This window comes from Saimiri boliviensis, chromosome 7 (assembly GCF_048565385.1).
Source record: "Saimiri boliviensis isolate mSaiBol1 chromosome 7, mSaiBol1.pri, whole genome shotgun sequence".
Lineage (NCBI taxonomy): Eukaryota > Metazoa > Chordata > Mammalia > Primates > Cebidae > Saimiri > Saimiri boliviensis.
The window spans coordinates 106,868,803-106,890,479 of record NC_133455.1 but is presented as its reverse complement, the minus strand read 5'-3'; the positions used below and the strand labels follow the sequence as shown (position 1 = coordinate 106,890,479).

At 36.2% G+C, this 21,677-nt stretch overlaps 1 protein-coding gene across 4 annotated transcripts in view; it reads right to left on the bottom strand.

Moving 5' to 3' along the window:
• ANO6 (anoctamin 6) overlaps positions 1–21,677 on the bottom strand; it is a 330,625-nt gene that overhangs the window by 82,177 nt on the left and 226,771 nt on the right. For all 4 annotated transcript variants that reach the window (XM_074403169.1, XM_003941475.4, XM_003941474.4 and 1 more), the window contains one exon: positions 5,624–5,752. In XM_074403169.1, coding sequence (XP_074259270.1) covers positions 5,624–5,752 — 129 coding nt within the window. The remainder of the gene's footprint in view (positions 1–5,623; positions 5,753–21,677) is intronic.

Sequence of the window (21,677 nt, the reverse complement as noted above, 5' to 3'; positions counted from 1 at the left end):
ATATACACATTAGCCTAGGCCTCCACAGGGTCAGGATCATCAGTATCACTGTCTTCCACCTCCATATCTTGTTTCACTGAAAGGCCTTCAGGGGCAGTAACAGAAATGTTATCATCTCCTTTGATAACAGTGCCTTCTTCTGGAATACCTCCTGAAGTAACTGCCTGAGGTTATTTTACAGTTAACTTACTTTCTTTTTTGTAAGTAGGAGTATACTCTAAAATAATGATAAAAAAGTATACTTTTAAAATATACTTATAGTATAGTAAACACATAAACCAGTAACATAGTCGTTTATTACCATTAACAAGTATTACGCGTTATACATAATTGTATGTGCTATACTTTTATAGCAGCAGCCCAGCTCAGTAGGTTTATACTAGCAGCCCAGATCAGGTTTGTTTACACCAGCATCACCACACACATGTGATTAATGCATTGCACTATGATGTTAAGACAGCTATGATGTCACTAAGCAAGAGGAATTTTTCGGCTGTGTTATAATCTTTAAGGGGCATCACGGTATATGTGGTACACTGCTGACTGAAACATCATTAAGCAACTTGTGACCATAAATAAATAATTTAATGTAGTATTAACATAAGTAGGGTGTTAATAACTATAAAAAGTAAACACTGCATATTAAAGTTAATAAATGAATGCTTTGAGTTATACTATCAGTTATAATACTATCTTATTCGGCAAAAATAACCAATACTTAATATGCATAAGACTTAATGAGGAATCAAGCCATATGATCACCTCAACAGATATAAGAAAAAGCATTTGATAAAGTTTAAAACCCAGTTATTATAAAAATGCTTAGAAATCTAGAACTAAGAGGGAACTCCTCTAACTTTCTGAAATCTATCAAAAATGTATGGCAAGTGTAATATTTAACAGTGAAATTTTAGAAACATTCCCATTAAAATTAAGAACAATACAATGGTGACTACTATGTGTGTTGGTTTTGTTTAGGAGGTCATAGCCATTGCACTCAGACAAGAAAAAAAAGCATAAATATGGCAAAGAAAGAGCAAAATTGTCATCATTTGTAGACAATATGGTCTTTATCTGAGAAAATAGCATTAGAAACTAGTAAAACTAAAAACTTAATGTTCTTAGCACTTAAAAAAATCAATAGACTTATTTTACACACAATAAGTCATAATTGCATTTAAAATGCCTCTGACAATAGCGACAAACATTTTAAATACCTGAGAAAAGTTAATAAAAATGTCCAAGATCTCCATGGACATTACAGGTTGAATATCTCTTATCCAAAATGCTTGGAACTATAAGTATTTCTAATTTTGGACTTTCAGAAATTAGATATTTGCATTATACTTGCCAGCTGAGCATCCACATCTGAAAATCCAAAATGATCCACTGAGCATTTCTTTTGCATGTCAAGCCAGCACTCAAAAAGTTTTGCGTTTTGGTGCATTTTGGATTTGGAATGCTCAACCTGTATTACAAAGCTTTATTTAAAGGATGGTAGATCTCAATAAAAGGAGTGATGTATCCTGTTCCTCATAGTAAAACTTTTTGGTTAGCTTTTAAATATTTCCCAAGAGATCTCATCCAGACTCTAAGAAAACTGTTCTAGTTTCATGATGATTCATTCACAATGAATAACGGTTTTTAGAAGCTCACATGCTCTATAACCAATTAGTCAGCTGTCTTACAGTATTTGAAAGATTGAATTAAATTATAATTATATAAGTTTAAGCTTGATCACTCATTTTAAAAAAATTATTTATCCTACAGTCTCCATTGGCCAGATCCTTTTGCCACACACTAAAGAATCCTTAAGGTCAGATATGAAATACGAATATATACTTCCATAAATAAACTTTTCAACTTCCAGGACATGAATTTTCCATTAACTTTTAGGAATGGATAACTAAATTTTTAAAAGTAAATAAATAAATAAATCATATTCAGGATTGCTTCCACTGTTTTTGTGGTACCTAGACCTCTTCCCCATCTTCACCCTCATCTGAACTGTACCATTACTTGGTCACTAACACATCGGTTTGAAGGCAGGCAAGTGTCAGACAAAACAAAATTCAAAAGATCAGTTCTGCCAATTGTTAGCAGTTCTGGAAGAAAGCAGCAATTACTAACAAAACTGAATATATGGGAATTCGTTTTATATAAAACATCTTTGCTCTTTACAAGATGGATCAAACATATTTAGATATATTTAATCATGTACTGTGCCAGATATTGCTGGCTACCTGCAGAACAGCCATTCTCCCCCCTCTTTATTACTAAGAAAAGTCTGCTTGTTCTTTTGGTGTTCTGTGACCAGGTGATTCAAGAGGAAAGACCTGTCTTATTTAGTCTATGTTAATTATGATAATTCTACTCATGTTGCCAGTAGTTGATTTAGGAAGAGACAATGTACAGACAATGAATTCTGAGAGGAAATCTACAAAGGGACCTTCTAAAGGAGATTTCCTTCCTCTTAAGAAACAGCCCTACGAAAGGCCATTCCTTCTTTCTGCCTCTGGCCACCTAGAGTTGCAGCAGCCATCTTAAAATCAAGAGAAGACAATTTAAAAGCCAAAGTAGTGAGGATGACAGAGCAGGAGGATGGAATGTCTTTGTTAAGCCGATAAACTCACCCAGAAATGGCTGTGTCTCCAGATACTTACATGAGAAAATAATTATTTCCTTTTAGCACTTAAGTAATTTTGAGTTTGATTTTCCTGTTACTTGTGATTTAAACATTCAAACATTCTGTGTCAAGCCCAGTACAGGATAAATGAGTGTTTGTTGCTGAAGCAACTGATAATCATCCTCATGTAAAAATCTAAATGTAAATGGTTTCTTCTTTTTAAAGGAAGGCATTGCATTTCTTAAGTGTTTTTGATAATATGAGTGACCCAAGTTTCGTGATATTTGGAGGTTTGGCTAGAAAATTACTTTCTTTTTGCTTAAGGGATGATACATCCTTTTTAATATTCTATGTTTTTGGTGTTTGTAGCCCTATCACTTCTATCTTTCTCCAGCCCTAAAAAGTGTTTAACAATATCCTTTAGATGAACCCTGGCAGAGTCAACCTTGGTGTTGCTTTAGGAAATCAATATGGTTTACAAATAAGATTTTTCTTTCAAAGAAAATCGAATTTTGAGTTGCCTTTCCTTGGTATTGTCCTAAATCCTCAATAAGGCCTGACAAGGAGTATGATGGAGCTCACGAATGTTTTTCTAATTAAGAAAAATGTGATTCCAAAGCTAAGCTTTGCATTTTGGCAAAATATAAATTAAGTAATATGTGCAAATACAGTCTGAAAACACTTCAAAGCACAGCTTATAAAAACGAACATCAAGGTATATCAATCTATGAGTTCAAGGACTGCCAAAATTAATGATGATTTTTTTCCTCCTGATTTATGAAGTTACCTTGGGACCTACGTTTTGTCTGAAGCAAATGCAGAACCGATTAATAATGTAAGTGGCTCTAGGGCCCTTCACCATGGCAGTAAAGCTCTTCTCTAAAACCAGAACTGTTTCTTTTATACTTTAATGGATTAGATCTGTTTAACTTACTTTATATAGTGCTCAATCCAGATCCATTGGCATATGGATGCTTAATTAATATTTGATGATGGTGACTATGACTGCATAGAACATATCTTAGTGTTCACAGGAAAATGAAAGTACCCTAAGCCATTTTACTCTAGTGATAAAACTGTGTAACAACAGGAGAGTCATGACTTTTCATATCAGGGCATTATTTTAAGAAAAATCCCAAATAAAAAGGGAAGATATGATGTAACATCTATATATGTTATTTAATTTAAACTTAGCCATAATTATATGGGCTAGGTATTAGGATCCCACTTTCCTGAATCTAAGATGCCACTGATTGTATGGTGGCCCAATATTTCATCTATTACTAAGAAAAAATTCAACAATGAAATTATGACACAGCATTTGTAAGATCCAACTGATTTTAGAGATGTTAAATGTAAAAACGAAAAAGAAAAAAACATTGATAAGAAAATTTGCCTAAGTCACACAGCCAGTTAGTAGCTGTAACAAACACAAGCTAGCTGTCCACCAAATAACACCGTGCTCCCTTTTCATAGGGTGGAGTTTCTGCTTAGAAATAGCTACCCAGTCAGAAATGATACTTTCCACTCTTCTGCATTCTGATCAGTAGCGTGTGAACACAAGTGATGTAGTTACTTTGAGACCAAAGTGGTAAAGAAGCATGAGTACTTTCTTCAACCTATTTACCATTTATCTACGTTGATGCTCAGGATGACCCGGAAGTCTACCTGTGGAATATGGCAGAGCCTCTGTGAGGCTTGGGTTTCTTGATAACTGCAAAGAACAGAGGCCCAATCCCAAACCATGTGCCAAACAGGGATGCTACATTTGACTCTGATGTGAACAATACACCCTCTGTTATCATGTTAAGCCTCTGTCAACTGGGGGCTTGTTGTTACAACTAGAATTACTCCAACAGAGTGGCAGAATTATAACTTGAAGGTCAGGTTCCAAAGTTTGAACTCATTTTGTTCCACCATGCAAATATAAATTGCTAAACTTAACCCCCTCTGAAACAAACAGATGAATAAAACAGTATTGATTACTTCATTTTTTAAAAGGTTTTATCACTTGGTTTGAAAGAATGGGCAGAAATCAACAGATTTAAAGTTGGTATATTTCAAGGAGACAGTCCAGACAGAAGCTGTGTGTGTGTGTGCGCGCGCATGCGTATATATGTGAACAGGGGAGGAAAAAGGAGAGAAATGATTTCTAAAGTGGGTCAAAGTAACACACATTTGCATTCTTTTTGATCTGTTTTAGTTTAATGCAGTTTGGCTACAAGTAAAAAAATTCCAGGGAGTTGTTCATGACCCTGCCCTGTTTTAATATCCTGAGATAAAGATGGCCCTTTACCTAAAAAAAGCTTGGTGCAAAGGAAAGGGAAGAGAGAACAGCTTTACTGGCAATGGCAATGAATGAAAGGAAGGGAAGGGAGGCGACAGAAAAAACACGAGTTCAAGAGCACGGTTTGAGGTAGAAATGAAAACTGTGCTCTAACCCTAACCCTAACTGGTTAGGGTTTGAACCATGGCTTGATCACTTGCCAGACTAGAGTCTATGACCTTGCATACTCATCTCTAAGGGTCCTCTCTATCATCCAGAAATGATGTGATTATAGAATCCACCTCATATTGTATGAAAGGAGAACATGTATGCAAAATGCATATACAAGACCTGAGTGGGCACACACTGAAAGCTAGTTGTTATCATACTTGTCATTATTAATCATTAGCTTCCTATCCCACCTAGTTAAATAGCCAGGCACGCTTTTAAGGTAAATCTCTTCTGTACAACACAAAATCCAATTCCTTGAAAGAAAGTCTGCTTTCAGCTATGAAATCATCAAATGAGGTTAACAGACCGAGGAAGTTTCTGATTCAAATTTACAAAACGTTTTGTTAATATGTCTTGAGAGAACATGAGCAGAGAAAATATGAAAGTATGTTTTGTGTATATTTCAACACCAGTTTCACTTTATTACTTATACAAAATAGCAGTTTTTTCATTTTACAATATAAGAAATAAAAAGAAAGGAAAATAGCATAAAAACTTACCCTTTGCTTTTCATTTGTACCCTTTTTATTGGTCTCCTTTCTACTTTCATCCTCATACACTAGAACAAAGTCAATTCTTCGCTGGCCATCATTAAAAAAGAGGGAGTCAGATTTTCCATTAAATTCTTCCTGTGTAACACAGAAAAACGAATTGTAATATATAATTTTTTGGAAAAGTGCTGATTTCTAAGTGTTAATTTTCTAGCTTTAATAGGTTTATTATGAAAGAGAAATACACATCCACTATTAGCTTACCAAGCAGTCATGGCTACTATGACTATGACAGGACAAACACGGTCTATCTTGGTGAAAAGAAGTCTCTGAATTGAAAAGTACAGCGTTATTCTATAAATTCACGAGAACATATCAATATTACGTATGTAACACAATCATCCCAGAATTATTTCCACCTCAAATAGCAAAGGCCTATCAAGGTCGAATATGAACACAGTAAACAAAATTGCCTATCCAAGGTTATTTAACAAGAAGAAAAATCTAAAACAAAACACTGTTGATGAAAAACTCATCCTTCTTCTGTCTTATTTTCTAAATTTTTACCATTTTTCATGACTTCCTTTTGGACCTACCTCACCACTTTATAGAAGATATCATGGAATAACTTCAAACAAATGCCAAATATACTTCCTTATATGCAAAAGCTACACTAGTCACTGGTATTGTCCCCAAATCTACAAAAGATGCCCCTCATACCTAGCATACAAATTTAAAAAAAACAAAAGAACCTTTAGGCCCATTCAATTTATGTTCCTTTCAATGAGGACTGTACTATTGGTGACAATCAGAGCTATTCCTAGATGAAAATTGTGCATGGAGGAAAAAAAAAAATATATATATATGTATATATATTTTATATATATATATATTTTATATATATTATAAATATATATATTATATATATATAATATATATACACATACACACACAAACACACACACACACACACACACATATATATATATATATAAAATTTCTCAGAAAAACAAAGGGGAAGGGGGTTCCAGTGGAATACAGCAGTCAGGGAAACCTGGTCATCATTGCAAACATCTGAAAAGTATACAAAAAGCAACTTGTTCTCTGTAGCCCACATTCTGTTGCCTTTGGTGGAGGCCAGCAGGAGCTCACTCAAGTTCTGAAGAATTAGGCCTGGAATGAGAACCACATCAGTACATGGCTCCAGGCACTCTTCCCTTGCACACTGGCACAGGTTGGCAGTTAGCTTCCAGATAATCTGGTCTGCATACATACCTCCCATGTGTGATGAAGACCATGACCCTTTATTTGAAGGAAAACTCCACTGACTTGGTTAACATTTGCCTGTGTGAAATAAGTAGGTCAAACTCCAATACAGTACTATTAAAATGCAATACCAGAGAGAAGAGTGCCAGTCTCTACTGCTGTGAAATCCAGGTTTCCTATCTCTTGGCAGAATACACTACTACGCAACGAGGAAAAAGGGAGAAACTGAACACTAGCCTGGAAAGAATATGTAATAAGAGAACTGGCCTAAATAAAAAGACAGTTAAAATGCCGAAGTTAAATTATTCGTCCAAGATCTGAATAAAGAGAAAAATATAGTTAAAAATCCTGAAGTTAAATTATTTGTTCAAGATCTGAATAAAAGCAGTCAGATTAGGATCTTTGCTCAAATTCTTGTTTATGTGTAAGGGTGTCTGAAACTTTCCCCGGACAGCAAGTAAGACTGTCTTACTATATCGGAATTTCCAAATAGCCTATTCCTCCCCTGATATGGTTGTCATTTACTATGAGATTGGAGAGTATTCCAGGCTCACTTGGGTCTCCATCTTTACACACAGCAGGATGCAAGAAAGGTTTACTGTCTAACAATAAAGTGGAAGAATTACAGTATGAAAAATAAACAATATTAAAACATTCACATAATTAATTTGAAGTGCAACTGATGTGCAAATACGGAAAAACACATGTAGCTCTCTCCAGCTTTTAAGACTAGTAAGACAAAGTAGCTAATTCCAAGAAGAACACAAAGGGAAAAAACTGTAATAACAATAGAGAACTACTAAAGTAAAAATATGGAATCTTCTATTTTTCAGTAAATTGTGAATCTATGTTTAGAAGCAAAAGCCTTTATATAAATATTTATATTTCACAAAATATAAAACATAGTAAAATTTTATTTACATAGCATGCAGTTACGAATCACACATATTCCTAAGTGTTTTTCCTAACTATAGCAGCATTCAGGCATCAGAGTCAAGGCATGAGTAATAAGTAAAATGTTTTTTTCCCCCAAACAAAATGGTGCAAAAATATTACAGAGATAGAAGAGACCAGGTCAAATGTTCTTCCTTTTATTTTGATCAAAATGCAAAATGCAAAGTTCAAGAAAAACACCAATAACGGAGCCAAAAAAGTGCCAAGAACTGCAGGTGTGGAAGGCTGACTTCTGATGGTGGAAAGACAAGTACTGTGGAAGCTGGGATGGGGAGGAAAGGAAGAAACATATTAGTAACACTGGACACACAGGGGAGCCACACAGGAAGTCAGCTCAGTAAATGGTATGTGCTTGTTACTGGTAGGGAGTAAGTGAGCTTGTTTTTGACCACATCAGGCATTCAGGAATGTGTTGACAGCATAGAAGCAAGGTGGAAAAGGAGCCGTGTCAGGATGTTCCAAGAACATCCCTTGGTGGTGACTCTACGACGATCAAGGTGTATTCAGGAATGGCCCAGAATGTTTGTACAAATCACACTGTCTGCTTCCTGCCCTGTTAACCATACTATTAGCTTTTGAAGGTTTGTGGCCAGGTCTTGCTTGTTCACCTTGAGATCTCTGCTGAGAACTCAGGAGCTCAGGTTTACTTTTTTCTTAGAATTTAAAAAAAAAAAAAAAAAAAAGTTTTTCTGATGACAAAATACATACCCAACACAAAAAAATTCTGAAGATGCAAAAAAGTATACAGAAAAAAATAAAAATCATATGTAATCCCATCTCCTAGACAGGAGCTAAGTTTCTTAAAATTTTAGAGTTCATCCTTTCAGGCTTAGATATACATACATGCACGCTAGAGCACACAAACACACTAAACAAAATGGTACCATATTATGCATACTGTTTTGTAAACGTCTATTATAGACACTTACTAGCTTTACTGAAAGCTCTACAACATGTATAATAGCTGCAATATAATTTAGTAAAACAGTTCCTCCACTGATGAGCACAGAAGTGGTTTCCAATTTTCTGCTTTTATAAACACTACTGCAATGAGCATCTTTGTATATATGTATCTGTGCACATGTTCAATCACTATTTCCTTAGGCTAAATTCCAGAAGCAGATTTTAAGTGTTACAGCCTTTTTAAAAGCTTTTGATACATAGGTTGCTAAACTGTCATCCAAAATATTTATAAAATCAATATATCCACCAGCAGGGTATGAGTGCTTTGTTCCACCCTCATTAGACTTCAGACTTCAATGTTTTCCACTTCTCCCAATCTGACAGTCAAAAATATGTATTTTGTTTTTTTCATGTACACCTTTTAACTAGAGAGTTCTAACTTTGTTATGGGTACTGCTCAAATAAAATACTGGGTTTTTTTTTTGTTTTGTTTTTGTTTTTGTGGAGTGCTTATTACTATCTTTCACTTAATTGAACAGTCTTATTAAACACTTTTCAGTAGATTGTCTTGGGTCTTCTTACTTCTGAAATTCTAAAAACCATACAGGGAACTGAGCAAGTAGGTAAAGGGCAATACAAACTAGGCCTATATGATTCTACGTGGTTCAGTCTGGGACCCCTGTCTGCTAAGAGAAGACTGCTAAGTGGGGGAGGGCACCAAATATCTCTTCAAAGATAAGCACTCAACGTGAGTTATGGAGAGACTGGTGATGAGAAGTTCCTGTGCATCCCTGGACGGTGCTTGCACCAAGTAATCTAAACATAGAAATGGTGTGATTTACAGCCACTGTGAACCCTGGTATCCATTTGAACAGGCAGCTGGATAAGACAATATCAGAAGGAATAGCAGCTGCTGGGAGTAGATGGTGTCCCGGCACAATCTACTGGGGTTGTGGTCATGAAAAAGAAGATAAGAAATGATGTGTATAGTGACCTTAAGAGAGTTCATTTTTACTAAATCAGTCCCAAAAGGAAAAGGGAGAAATATTCCAGGGAACTGTGAGGCAGCCCTGGGTTTAGCAAGGTGAACATGTTTTCTGTAATGTGGACACTCAACTGGAATGCAGCATGCTAACTTTAGAAGGGCACCAACCTGTTGACCAACTTTCCATTATAATTTACATGCCACCTGCATAACTACCAAGTTATCAATTGTGTATTTTGACTCCGACATTCCTTTAGATTCAGAACATACTACTTATTTGGTATACAAATAATTTCTGTTGTAAATTAAAACTGATACGCAAATTCTTTAAAAACAGTTTTGTGTTTTATAAACTAAATGGCTATACCCAGTTCTCAAACAGCTGAACTTGTTATTTTCAGTCATTTCTCAAGGATTGATGTAGTTCACTTATAAATAATATCATTAGGTTGTGCCATGAATGCCTTGCTGTTGTATACAAGGGAATGTTCACATATTAATGGCTTCCTGATTTCACCTTTGTTTCCCTTTGCCTATGTTAAACTCTAGAGTTCTATCGTTAGAATACCACATTTTAGACCCTGGTGAGGACGAAGGTGTAATGCTTTGAGCTTAATGATCATCAAATATTTCCCTCTAGTTCATGCCAAGGAAGCAGTACTTTTATCAAATAGAGTTCTCATAGGACTTGAAGTATTCTTAAAATTTCTGAAAAAGGGGAGAGGAAGGATGAAAACAGGCCTTTGAAATGACATTTAAAATAAAACTTCCTTAAATGGCATTAACAAAGGTGGAAGATGCTGAGTTAGGAGCCTACTTATGGGGTAGGGGACTCTTACTGAATCTTTTTCTTAAACCCACAGTTATAATTGTAATTTTCATTAGCCTGACTAAATATATGTATTTTTGGCCTTCCTGTTTTCCCACAGACTTTTGACCGTTTTAATATCTCAGTTTAGCCTTCTTTAAATGTCATCTGTAGAAAAGGGAAATAACAGTCAATAAATGAAAAGAAAAAAATGTGATAATGCCTATAGTTTTGTTTATATACTCTCCCTTTCTAGAGGAAATCATCATCCATTTGGACTGTTCTCATCTGGAAGTGGTAATGTTGGTAAAAGAAATGTAGGAGAGATCAAACTGCAAGATATCCCAATAAAGCATTACAAAAGATAGATATAATAAAGCAAGACAAGTGGCAAAAGAGGACATTTGTGAGAGTGAATGATTATCGTCCTAGAGCAGGCATCCTCAAACTGCGGCCCCCTGAGGCCATTTTTCCGGCCCCCCGCCACACTTCAGGAAGGGGCACCTCTTTCATTGGTGGTCAGTGAGAGGAGCGCAGTATGTGGCGGCCCCCCCAGCGGTCTGAGGGACAGTGAACTGCCTCCCTGTGTAAAAAGTTTGGGGACACCTGTCCTAGAGGCTAACCTCTTAAGGTTCCAATATCCTCAAGGCATCTTGCTTTAATATCCATCGTGGATTTAATATCCAGCCATGCTTACTCCAAGCTTTTCTGACCCTATAAGCATTTTCAGTTTGTACCATCTCCCGAGGAAGAATGATCTTTCCACTTAGACAAAATAGTTGTCCTAGATGACATTTCTAAACTTTTAAAGAAATAGCTCCAGTGTTATATTCTGGAATCAGAACCAAAATATTATTGCCACCACCAGATTCTTTATAATTTAGTGAACTGTCACAATATTCTATGCACAAACTTTAAGATCCTTAGTTTTATGGAACAACGAATGTAGCCTGACGCTGTACCTGCACGTTCCCCTCCACCCCTCCTCTGATTCTTCTTAATTAACTATACTTCAACTGTCTTTAGCTTATCGATGTTTGGTCCTCATAAATACCAGTGGTTCCCAGTTACCAAATCAATAGCTGTGAATTGCCCCCTTTCCTAAGTCACCTGTGTTACATGTGACTGTGTTATGTTAGTAGACACCTGTGTCAGGTTAGCAGTCCTCAAATTTTAAGCTATATTCATACTTAGTTTGAGCTGAAGATGATAAATAAGGTGTAACTGGAGGCGTAACCAAGTAGGAAGTCTTGGGCTCTTAACTAGGTTCTCAGATAGTTTTTCTGCAGCTTCTCTTAATGTTACAATCCATCACTCCCACAGTGACATGTGTTTGAAAGTCACCTAAGGGTTTTTCCTGGTAGAATTTCTTTGGTGAACTCATCTTTTACAGGTTTTCATTTTCAGTCTTAGTACTGCCCTGGGCTATTTTTAGCTTTTCAGCTGCACAGGAGTACTGTCATCGTCTGTAACTCCCTAGTCAAAGGGTTACCTCACGTGTACCCCTGGGCTGTGCTCTCAGACAGCTGCTCTGGGGATCAACGTTTCAACTTCATTCAAAGCTAAAGGAAGAAAAACAAATTAGAGTACCTAGTGCCCAGGAAAGCAAAGGATTGTGACAAATCCTACCAGTTGGTTCATGTTTTATGTAGATACTACTTTCCTTCCTTTAACTCAAAAAGCAGTTTACAAGAATGGCTGTTCTTCATGGTGTGGAAATGGGGATGCACAGATGTTTCCAAAACACAATTTTAAAAAATGAATGACTCATTTAAAACAGTGGTACAAAAACGTTTTAAGCTGACTATAGATAGTAAATAAATAAAACCTTAAAAACTCAATTACTGAGAACTTAAGAAATAAATTGCTCTGAGGAAATGAGGTTTTAGATAATTAAACTTTATACCAATAAAATAATTTTTAACTCTTGATATTGAATGTAACTCAAGCTACTAGTATTTCAGAGTAGCTTGAAAAATGGAGTCCCAAATGAGAATAAAGGACATAGACTTTGATATCCGGCAGAACTACTAAGTTCAAATCTTAACTGCCACATACAACTAGCCATGTGCCTTTGAGTTTATATTGTACCTCTTTAAAACTAAATTTACTCATTTGTGAAAAGGGAAAATCATAGAAAGGCAGGGTTATTGTGAAGATTAAGTGAGATGATGTATGCAAGGCACTGGCACAAAACCTGGAACTCAGTAAAAGCTCAATAAATGTGAGCTTTCAAAATGGTGTTCTCTACCTTAACAGGTAACAGTTCTTTATCGATTACTAGCTATGTTGGGTGCATTCGCATTCCTTATAATCATCAGCAACTTCCACTTGCATCTTGTTTCTTCTCTCTATTGTTTTTACCTGTCTTTAATAGGTGTTGTATTACCCTATTACTTGCTGCTTCCAACATGCTTTGAATTGGGCAATCAGATTAACTGAATTTGTTGACATTCTCTCAAATAAAGGAGTACTGCTTTGGTTTTGGACATCAGAGGCTTTCAATCTTTCTTCAGGTTCTGAGTAAAGTGTGATAAACACAAGGGCCTTATTCCACAAAAGAATAAAATATGGTAAGGGCCATTAATGCTATCATTAAATTGTATCCTACACCTTCTCCTAGCCTCTTTCAAAAGGAGGCTTAAGACGTTTCACTTCAAGAAGAATGAATACAATACCATTAAAGAATTAGAAACAGAATCAGAGCCAGAGAAGGTAGGAGGAAGAAAATGTACTAACCATTGGGACAATTGTAGTTGTGATCTTAACATGAAAACTGGCACAAAGCCTCCTGGCAAAAGGGCAAAAGGAAAATATGTTCAACGATACAGTCCTGCTGTCAGAAAAAAAGGAAACATTCTGATTTTTGGGGGGAGGATAAAGTCCTATGTGGGACCGTATAAAAAAGCACCCTTTTTTTTTTTTTTTTTTTTGCATTTCCCCAATAGACAATGTCCTTGGCAAGCAACTGGGGTTATGCAATATCAAGTATAGGTGACCCTTGACTTTTACATTTTTAATTCTCATATTGCCTCTACCTCTGAGGCAGTTAGTCTAACTTTCAATCTGTTCCACCTATTGACATCATTCTAGTCTGTGCTCTGGGCCCTTACTAATGAGATCACAACTAACACCCCTCTGGTCTCCTTGCATCTGGTTCTCCCGTTCACCAATTTATCTTTTACATTGCCACCAGAAAGACGTTCCTAAACCACATGCTCAGCAAGTCACAGAAGGGTTCAAAAATTTTTAGTTACTCCCAGTAACCTCTAGAGGAAGTCTAAACTTTTCAGATGACTATTTCAGATGCCTTATAATCTGATTCTATGTCACATTTTATAAACTATTACTCCCCATTCCTAACCTTCCAGCCCAACCACCATTCTCATCAGTCTTTTGACTATGTCATGGTCCTTCTTCTCTCTACTCCTCTGCTCACATGGTTTCTGGAATCCCCTCCCCTTCTCCTTATAACCTACTCCTTACCACCTATCCAAATCTTAACCCTTCTTTAAGGTCCAGCTCAGTTCCTCCTTGGAAGCCTTCCTACCAACTTGGGTTCATGTTTCTCTCTTGTTTTACCTCCCTGTGTGCCAATCGATGCGTGCTCCATAGACCTCTGGGGGTTCCTGACCCTTTTGGGGGACCTGCAAGGTCAAAACCATTTTTATAATAATACTAAGGTGGTATTTGCTTTTCTAACTACATCACCATCTTCAGTGATGGTGCAAAAGTCATGGTGTGTAAAACGGCCAGCACCTTAGCACAATTCCGCATTGGCAGCAGACTGAACTAGTAGGCATTCTTTACCACCACATGCTCACAATGAAAAAAACAAGTAGTCACTTCCCTTAAGAATGTTCTTAACAGAGCAGTAAAGTACTAACTTTACTAAATCTTAAACCTTGAGTATATATCTTCTTAATATTCTGTGGGAAGAAATGGAAGTACCCATTAAACACTTCTGTTGCACACAGAAGTATGAGGATTGTCTTAAGGGAAAGGGATTGCAGGATTTTTTAGTTGTGTGTTAAAACTGCTTTTTTTTCCCCCCCAGAGTACCATTTTTATTTGACAGATGACGGACACAAAATTTGGTTACACAGACTTGAGTATTTAAGCAGATACTTTCTCAAAAATGAACAAAATGCAACTGTCATTTCAAGGAAAACAACTGACAACATTTACTGTTAGTGACAAAATAGAAGCTTTCAACTAAATATCAGAATTTAGGACAACTGAATTAACCACTGCGAATCTGACTGCTTCCTAATAGTCAATGACTTTTCTGTTGAGACTGAAGGTAATGTTAACAAATGTGATTTTTTTTTCATATAATGAAACGAGTAAACATTTGTAAAATCTACTTAACTTAGTGAATCGATACTTTCCAACTGACCTAAACATGGTGGTAAAAATCATGCTTCGGTAAAGATCCTTTCAAAACGCAAGGCAAGTTTTTCATGCAGGGAAAATTCATTAATACAGTTTCACATTCCACATTGCAACCAATCTTTAAAAACTACCACTTATTGAGTTTTACTGTGAAATCCAAGAAGAACATCCACAATTATCTGAAAAAGCTTTAAAATATGCCTCTTCTTTCTGACTACCTGTCTATGTAAGACTGAATCAGCTTCATGTATTTCAACCAAAACAACATATTCCAACTTTTAGGTGCAGAATCATATATAAGAATCCAGCTGTCTTTCCTTAAAGAGATTTGTATTAAAAGTGTATTGAAAATGATACCCTTCCTACTATTTTAGAAGACACTTATTATACATAAATATTTATATTAATGTTTATTTTTATTATTGGTTATATCTACATGAATTAATACATATTTTTTAAATTTCTCAGTTTTAAGTTCTAATATTGTAGATATCAGTAGATATATCCATATTAAAAAAAACCTCTTTGAGGTTGATACTTTTCTATTTAGGGTGCGTAGTGTAAGAATATTAAAAATTTAGAACTGATTTTTATACCATTTATTTTGGCTCTTAATTTTACATCATATGTTATAATAGTATAATACATATGTAAGTCATGTATTTGTATGTACATATACCATCACCTTAACTGGAATATAACATTGAAGGAAAAAGCTAAGAAAGAGAGCCAACAGATACCTACTGAATTGACCTGAGGTAACATATCAAAGTATTTAATATAACAATTTTATTTAAGTTGTATGATTAGGTTGCAAGAGACTAAGTCCATTCCAGAAAATTCAAGACTCCATTCCATCCAAATGCAATTGTCAGTTTCTATATTCTATTAACATTTTAAATTGTATTCTACTGAAGAAAAGTATTTCCCTCCTATCTTCGCACATGCAGTTCCCTCTTCCTAGAATCTCCTTTGCTCCCTCTCTTCTTCGTGGAGATTTTCCATGGTCCCCCAGCTAGCTTGGGTTTACTCCTTATATGCTCACAGCATATCTTATACTTCTCCTTAAATGTCACTTCTCAAAACTTTGTCGAGTTATTTGTGTAATTATTTGATTAATGTCTGTCTCTCACTGGACTATATGCCTCAAAGGGATACAGACTGTGCCATCTCTTCAGTGATATTTCCCAACAGTACCTGCTCAACAGGGCTACAGAAACATTAAATGGATATTATAAAATAAATTAACCCTTTATCCTGTAATAGTCTATAATATGGCAGATAAATTAACAGGGAAAAATTCCATTACACATCACAGAAGAAATAAAGAAATCTGATTTCTATTTTTAAAGGAATTATTTAGAGAACAGCTTAGTGGGTGGCAAAAGTGGCAATGGGAAAATTGTGAGCACAGGGAAGAAGGATGGAGCCTACTTGAGGGAGTTAGCACTGGAGATGAGAAGAAAGGGACAGACTGAAGATGTAATTTATACTTAGCATCAGCAGACTCTGGTAATTAACTGGATGGGGGTCAAAGAGCCTTGGGTTTCTGGCTTGAGCAGCTGAGAGGATGATTACATTTATCAACATTCAGAGAACTGGAAGAGAAAGAAGATTAGGAGGGAAAGACTAAGTCCCTGAGGTTTCTACGTGGCAGTATCAGCATGTGGGGCTCAGAGGAAAGATTTAAGAAAATAAACCTGGGAGTTGTCAACACAAAGCTAGTCATGGAAGCTGAGGAAGTGAATGCCAGGAGAGAAAGAGAGACTGAGAAAAGATGAATGGGGCTGGGCTCTGAGGAACTGAACTGATAGGAAGTATGTGAGTGACAAAGGGCGGGAAGCCAAACAGTAGGGAAGTGGCCAGAGAGATAGAGAAATGGTCAATGTAAGATTATCTTTGATTCATTTCTCCCTCGCCTCCAGCTCTCCTTTCCATGTTCGCTGCTTCTACCCAGTCCCCACTGGGAATGTTACGGTCATTTCCTAACTGGCCTGCCTACACATTGCTTCACCCACAGTTCACCATGCATCACCCCACCAGAACACTCTTTCTACAGTGGTGTTTTCCAACACAAGTAGCCGTGAGCCACACAAGGCTATTGAAATTACATGAATAAGAATTAGTTAAGAATTCAGTTCTTCAGCCTCAATAGCTGCATCACAAGTTGTCTCCATACCCACGCGTGGTCAGTGGCTATCGTGTTAGCACAGAGACAGAACATTTCCACCATGACATAAAGTTCTGTGGGACAGTGCTGCTACAGCGTTGCTTTCTCTCTTCAGATCAAAGGCCCAAACTCTTTAGTCCAACATTTCTGCATTCCACATTATCTTTCCAACATCATCTCCTCTCCCTTCCCAAGATCAACTCTAGGCTCAATGCAAACTGGGCACACTCCACTCATTGCCACCTTCATTGATATGTTCATGTAATGCCATTTGGACCCTCCTGTAATACATCCACTGTGATAGTTACGTATCAGCTTGGCTAGGCCGTGGTACTCAACCGAGATGTTGCTGTAAAGGTATTCTGTAGATGTGGTTAACATCCACAATCAGGTGATTTTCAAGTAAAGGAGATAATTCTCCATTATCTGTGTGGGCATTATCCAGAGGTCAGCCAAAAGACCTGGTTAAATCCTGATTGATACAGATTTTGGCACAGATTTCAGTACCTGCCAAAATACAGTCCTTAAGGTTAAGCTATATACCATTTTCTTCAAAAATACAAACTTGATTTGATATATATATATATGTGTGTGTGTGTATATATACAAAAATACAAACCTGATTTTTATACATATATGTGTATATACGTGTATATATACACATACGTATATACGTATAAATATATATACACACACACATATACATACGTATATACACATATATATGTATAAAAAATTAGGTTTGTATTTTTGAAGAAAATGGTATATAGCTGTGTATATACATATATACACACACATATATATGTGTATATACAAATACACACACACATATATCTATAAAGCAATTTATATATATATATATATATATATATATATATATATAGCTGAGCTCAAGCAGTTCTCTTGCCTTGGCCTCCCAAAATGCTAGGATTATAGGCATGCAGCTCAAACCTGAGTTTTCTAATGATTCTTAAACCTGGGTGTACACTACAGTCATCTTTTAAATGTTGTATAAACACACTCACGTTCTACTAAGACCAAGATACGCACGTGGAAGTGGAGCTTGGGCCTTCAAATTTCAGAAGCACACTGTGGGTAATTCTGATGCCCAGCCAGAGTTGAGAACTACAACCTTAACTGAACTCCTCTAGCACTTCCTAAGTGCCCAGTAGAACTCATCAAACAGTACACGCTGCCTTATAGAGTCTTTCATTCAATCAACCAGCCAACTAGTGTCAACTGTGCGACTAATATTTGTCAGACCATAAGACAAGGCAGGAGACTGAGGTGAACAGCATGCCCACTCTTGGCCCTTTGGGTAAATGTTAAGATAGACTGCTTCGTATTTCTCTAAGCATACTGATTAATAAATACTGAATGAAAATTTTACTGCAAACTTTAGTGAAGCTAATAGTGGCTTATTCAAAATAGCACATAGTCTATTTCTAGTTCACTGAAAATTATATTAGCAAGTGTTAGTAAGGGCTCAACATATTTATTAATTGATAGGTTATGCTGGTGGTATTTTATAATATTGCTGGGTATGATTAATTTTCAACCTTTTGATAACATGGTAGATACTTAAATGTCTGTAACTGTACTTTCTTAGGGGCACAAATCATCAAGGTTCTTGCCTACTCTTCTAAGAAGAATAGAACAAATTCCTGATACCAACACACTCTGATTTCATTTGAAAGGGAATGATATGGGGTATGGCAGGGCTGAGCAATGCAGGGATGTGGCCATTTCAGTGTTAGCTAGCCCTTTCCCTGCAATGTGCTTAGCCAACTACAACCATCCTTAAATGTTAGGTAAGACTATTCACTATACTATTATTTTATTAACATCCTTTTAAAAGAGCTAAAATGTTTCTCAATCACCATGCAGTCACTGAAAACACTCCACTGCACTGAGGATATCTACTCATGATTTTTGTCCTTTTTATATATGAGGAAACTGAGGTTCTAAAAGGAAAAGCGACTTGTCCACAGGGACCTGAGGGCAGAGCTGCATGGAAAGATAGGGCTTCTAATTCCCTAGAGTCCATCTTATGTTCAACTTCCTAGGGGAATCTTAGAATGGCTTTCCCCTACAAAAAAGAAAAATTAAAGTAAAAACACTTTTCAAACTCTCAGAAGTACCTCATCTAAGTCGCCTCTCTTTTTAATTTTCTTCCTTTATATTTCACAAGATAGTATATTTGCTTTTAAAACAAAGTGGACAAAAGTACATGAAATGATAGTGACACCATCAGCATCACTGAATGATCTGTCAAATTTTTCATTATTTGTTTTTATTTTAAGGAAGTCAGGAAAAAAATCTACAATTTTTCCATGCATCCTGCTAAAATCAAAACACAGAAATTTGTGATCAAATTTTATTCCAGCTACAAGTATGGTCTCGACTTGATATATTCTAATACATGCTAACATCATAAAGATCCATATTACTGGTTTGCCCATTATAATTAATGAAGTTGCTGTTTGGTAGTCATTACAATCTGTCAGGTCACATTATTCTACATTTCAAAGAGTGACTTGGGAGAAGGGAGCTATAAATGCATTTTCCTTTTGAAGAAGCCATTAAGAGTTTTCTGGGTAAAAGCATATTTATAGTTCCTTACCAGAGACAGACTTGAGGAATCATTTGGGACTTAAAGAGGCATTTTATATTATTATTTGTTAAAATAAAGAAAGCTACAGTTAACTAATGGGACTTGAGTAATAAAAAAATTTCAAATCATCTTTCCAAAGCCCTTCAGCCTTTCCAATTAATTAAGAGTTCAAAATACAGGAGGGATGGCAGCAGTTGAAATACCACTGGTTTCTCCTTTCCAATTTTCTAGGAATCTTGTGAATTCACATTGCTTGTACATTCCCACCAAGTTCTGTCTTTCTCTTTAAATTTTTATTATAACATTTTACATCCATGCTGCTTTTTAGGTCATGGCACAATGAGGTTATTTATCAGCAAACTCTCAACTTTAACTCAATTATTTTGCTTCCGTGGCTTTCCTGTCCATTATTGTGATTATGCTTCTAGATGACTCATAATCAAATGAGTTCCATGGTAAATACTGATATCACATCTTTGTTCAGAGTGCCCAGGGCTCCCTGCTTTCCTCACCCATGTTTTTGTTAAATTAATTTTGACATTCCCCAGATAACAGATAGCTTGCTGAATTTCTAATGCAATACATTTGTGGGGCAGGAAATCAAAAGACATTTTATAGCTAAGGATTTCTGGAAATAGTGGAATAGTAGAATGAACACTGTTATATAGAGAAAGGGTTTTAATCAATTATATCATTTGGCTGCTGATAATTTTTTTTAAGAGGTGGGGGTGGGGTGGCTGCTGATAATTTGTTAACTGAGGAAAAAACATAAAAGGGAGCAATGCAGATACATCAATGAACTGCATAAAACTCACTGGGTGAGATAGTCATGGAAACCTCCTTTTCCCTCATTCCCCACGTTAAGTTACCATCAATTATCAACCAGAAATTGCCAATTGCCATGTCCCACTGACATGCCCTGGTTCAGGCATTCATTATCTCCATCCTAGATTGTATTAGTTTCATCTGTATTTCAACTCCCCCAAGGTGTGAGGTATTTTAATTATGAGAACGTCTTTCCACTGAAATGAAATCTAGTTGCTCATATATACCTTCTATCCGTGGGTCTTAATGCTGTATTTTGCAACGCCATCCACCATTTACTCTTGACAAATATTTAAATCTTACTTTCACATTCTTGCCTAAATACTGGGATCTTCCACCATGCTGATCATTCCCTCTCAATATGCTCCCCCTTAAAGTCAGCACTCAGAACAGGAGGTAGCTTTACCAATACTGAGCAGGAGAAGCCTAGTATTTCCTTTATTCTAGACACAGGTACAAATGCAACCTAGATTTTCATTAACCTTTTGACACTGTTATCACATGCTCAATTCACATGGAGCTTCATTAACCAAATACCCAGCCGTTTCACGTGATCCGTCATTACTCTCTGCTCTTATGCTCTTTACTTAAACAGCTGATATTTATGAATTAGGGGCAGAAATTTACTTTAATTCATATTGATTTTTGTCTCCTCCAGAAATTGATTTTCATCCATTATTCCACAGTTTTAAGAACAATTGCCCAGATAAGCATGCTGTCAGCAGGCATGCATTTCTTCATTTTGTATTCAAATGTAATTTTATTTTCCCCACACATCTTGCTAAAATCAAAACACGAAAAATGTCTGTGGCTCTCTCCTATTCTGCCAGTCTAATAACCTCTGTTTAAAAAAAGGAATGTATTCAGTTTGGGTTGACTTATTTTATTAAACTCATCATGTTGGCTCCTAATGATCTCTTTTCTAATATTCACAAACCATCTGCTTAAACATCTTGTTCTGGGATATGGAGATTTGTGCTCCAGCTCCAGTGTCTCCATTTATGAGAATTTAGCCTATGCCCAACTTCTACCCTAACTTCACTCCTTTTTGAGAACTGCCACATTTGCCCCACTAGGTTCTGGTACCTGTCCTAGTCCCTGTATCACTTTGAGATGACCAGCTGCACTTCCACAAGCACATCT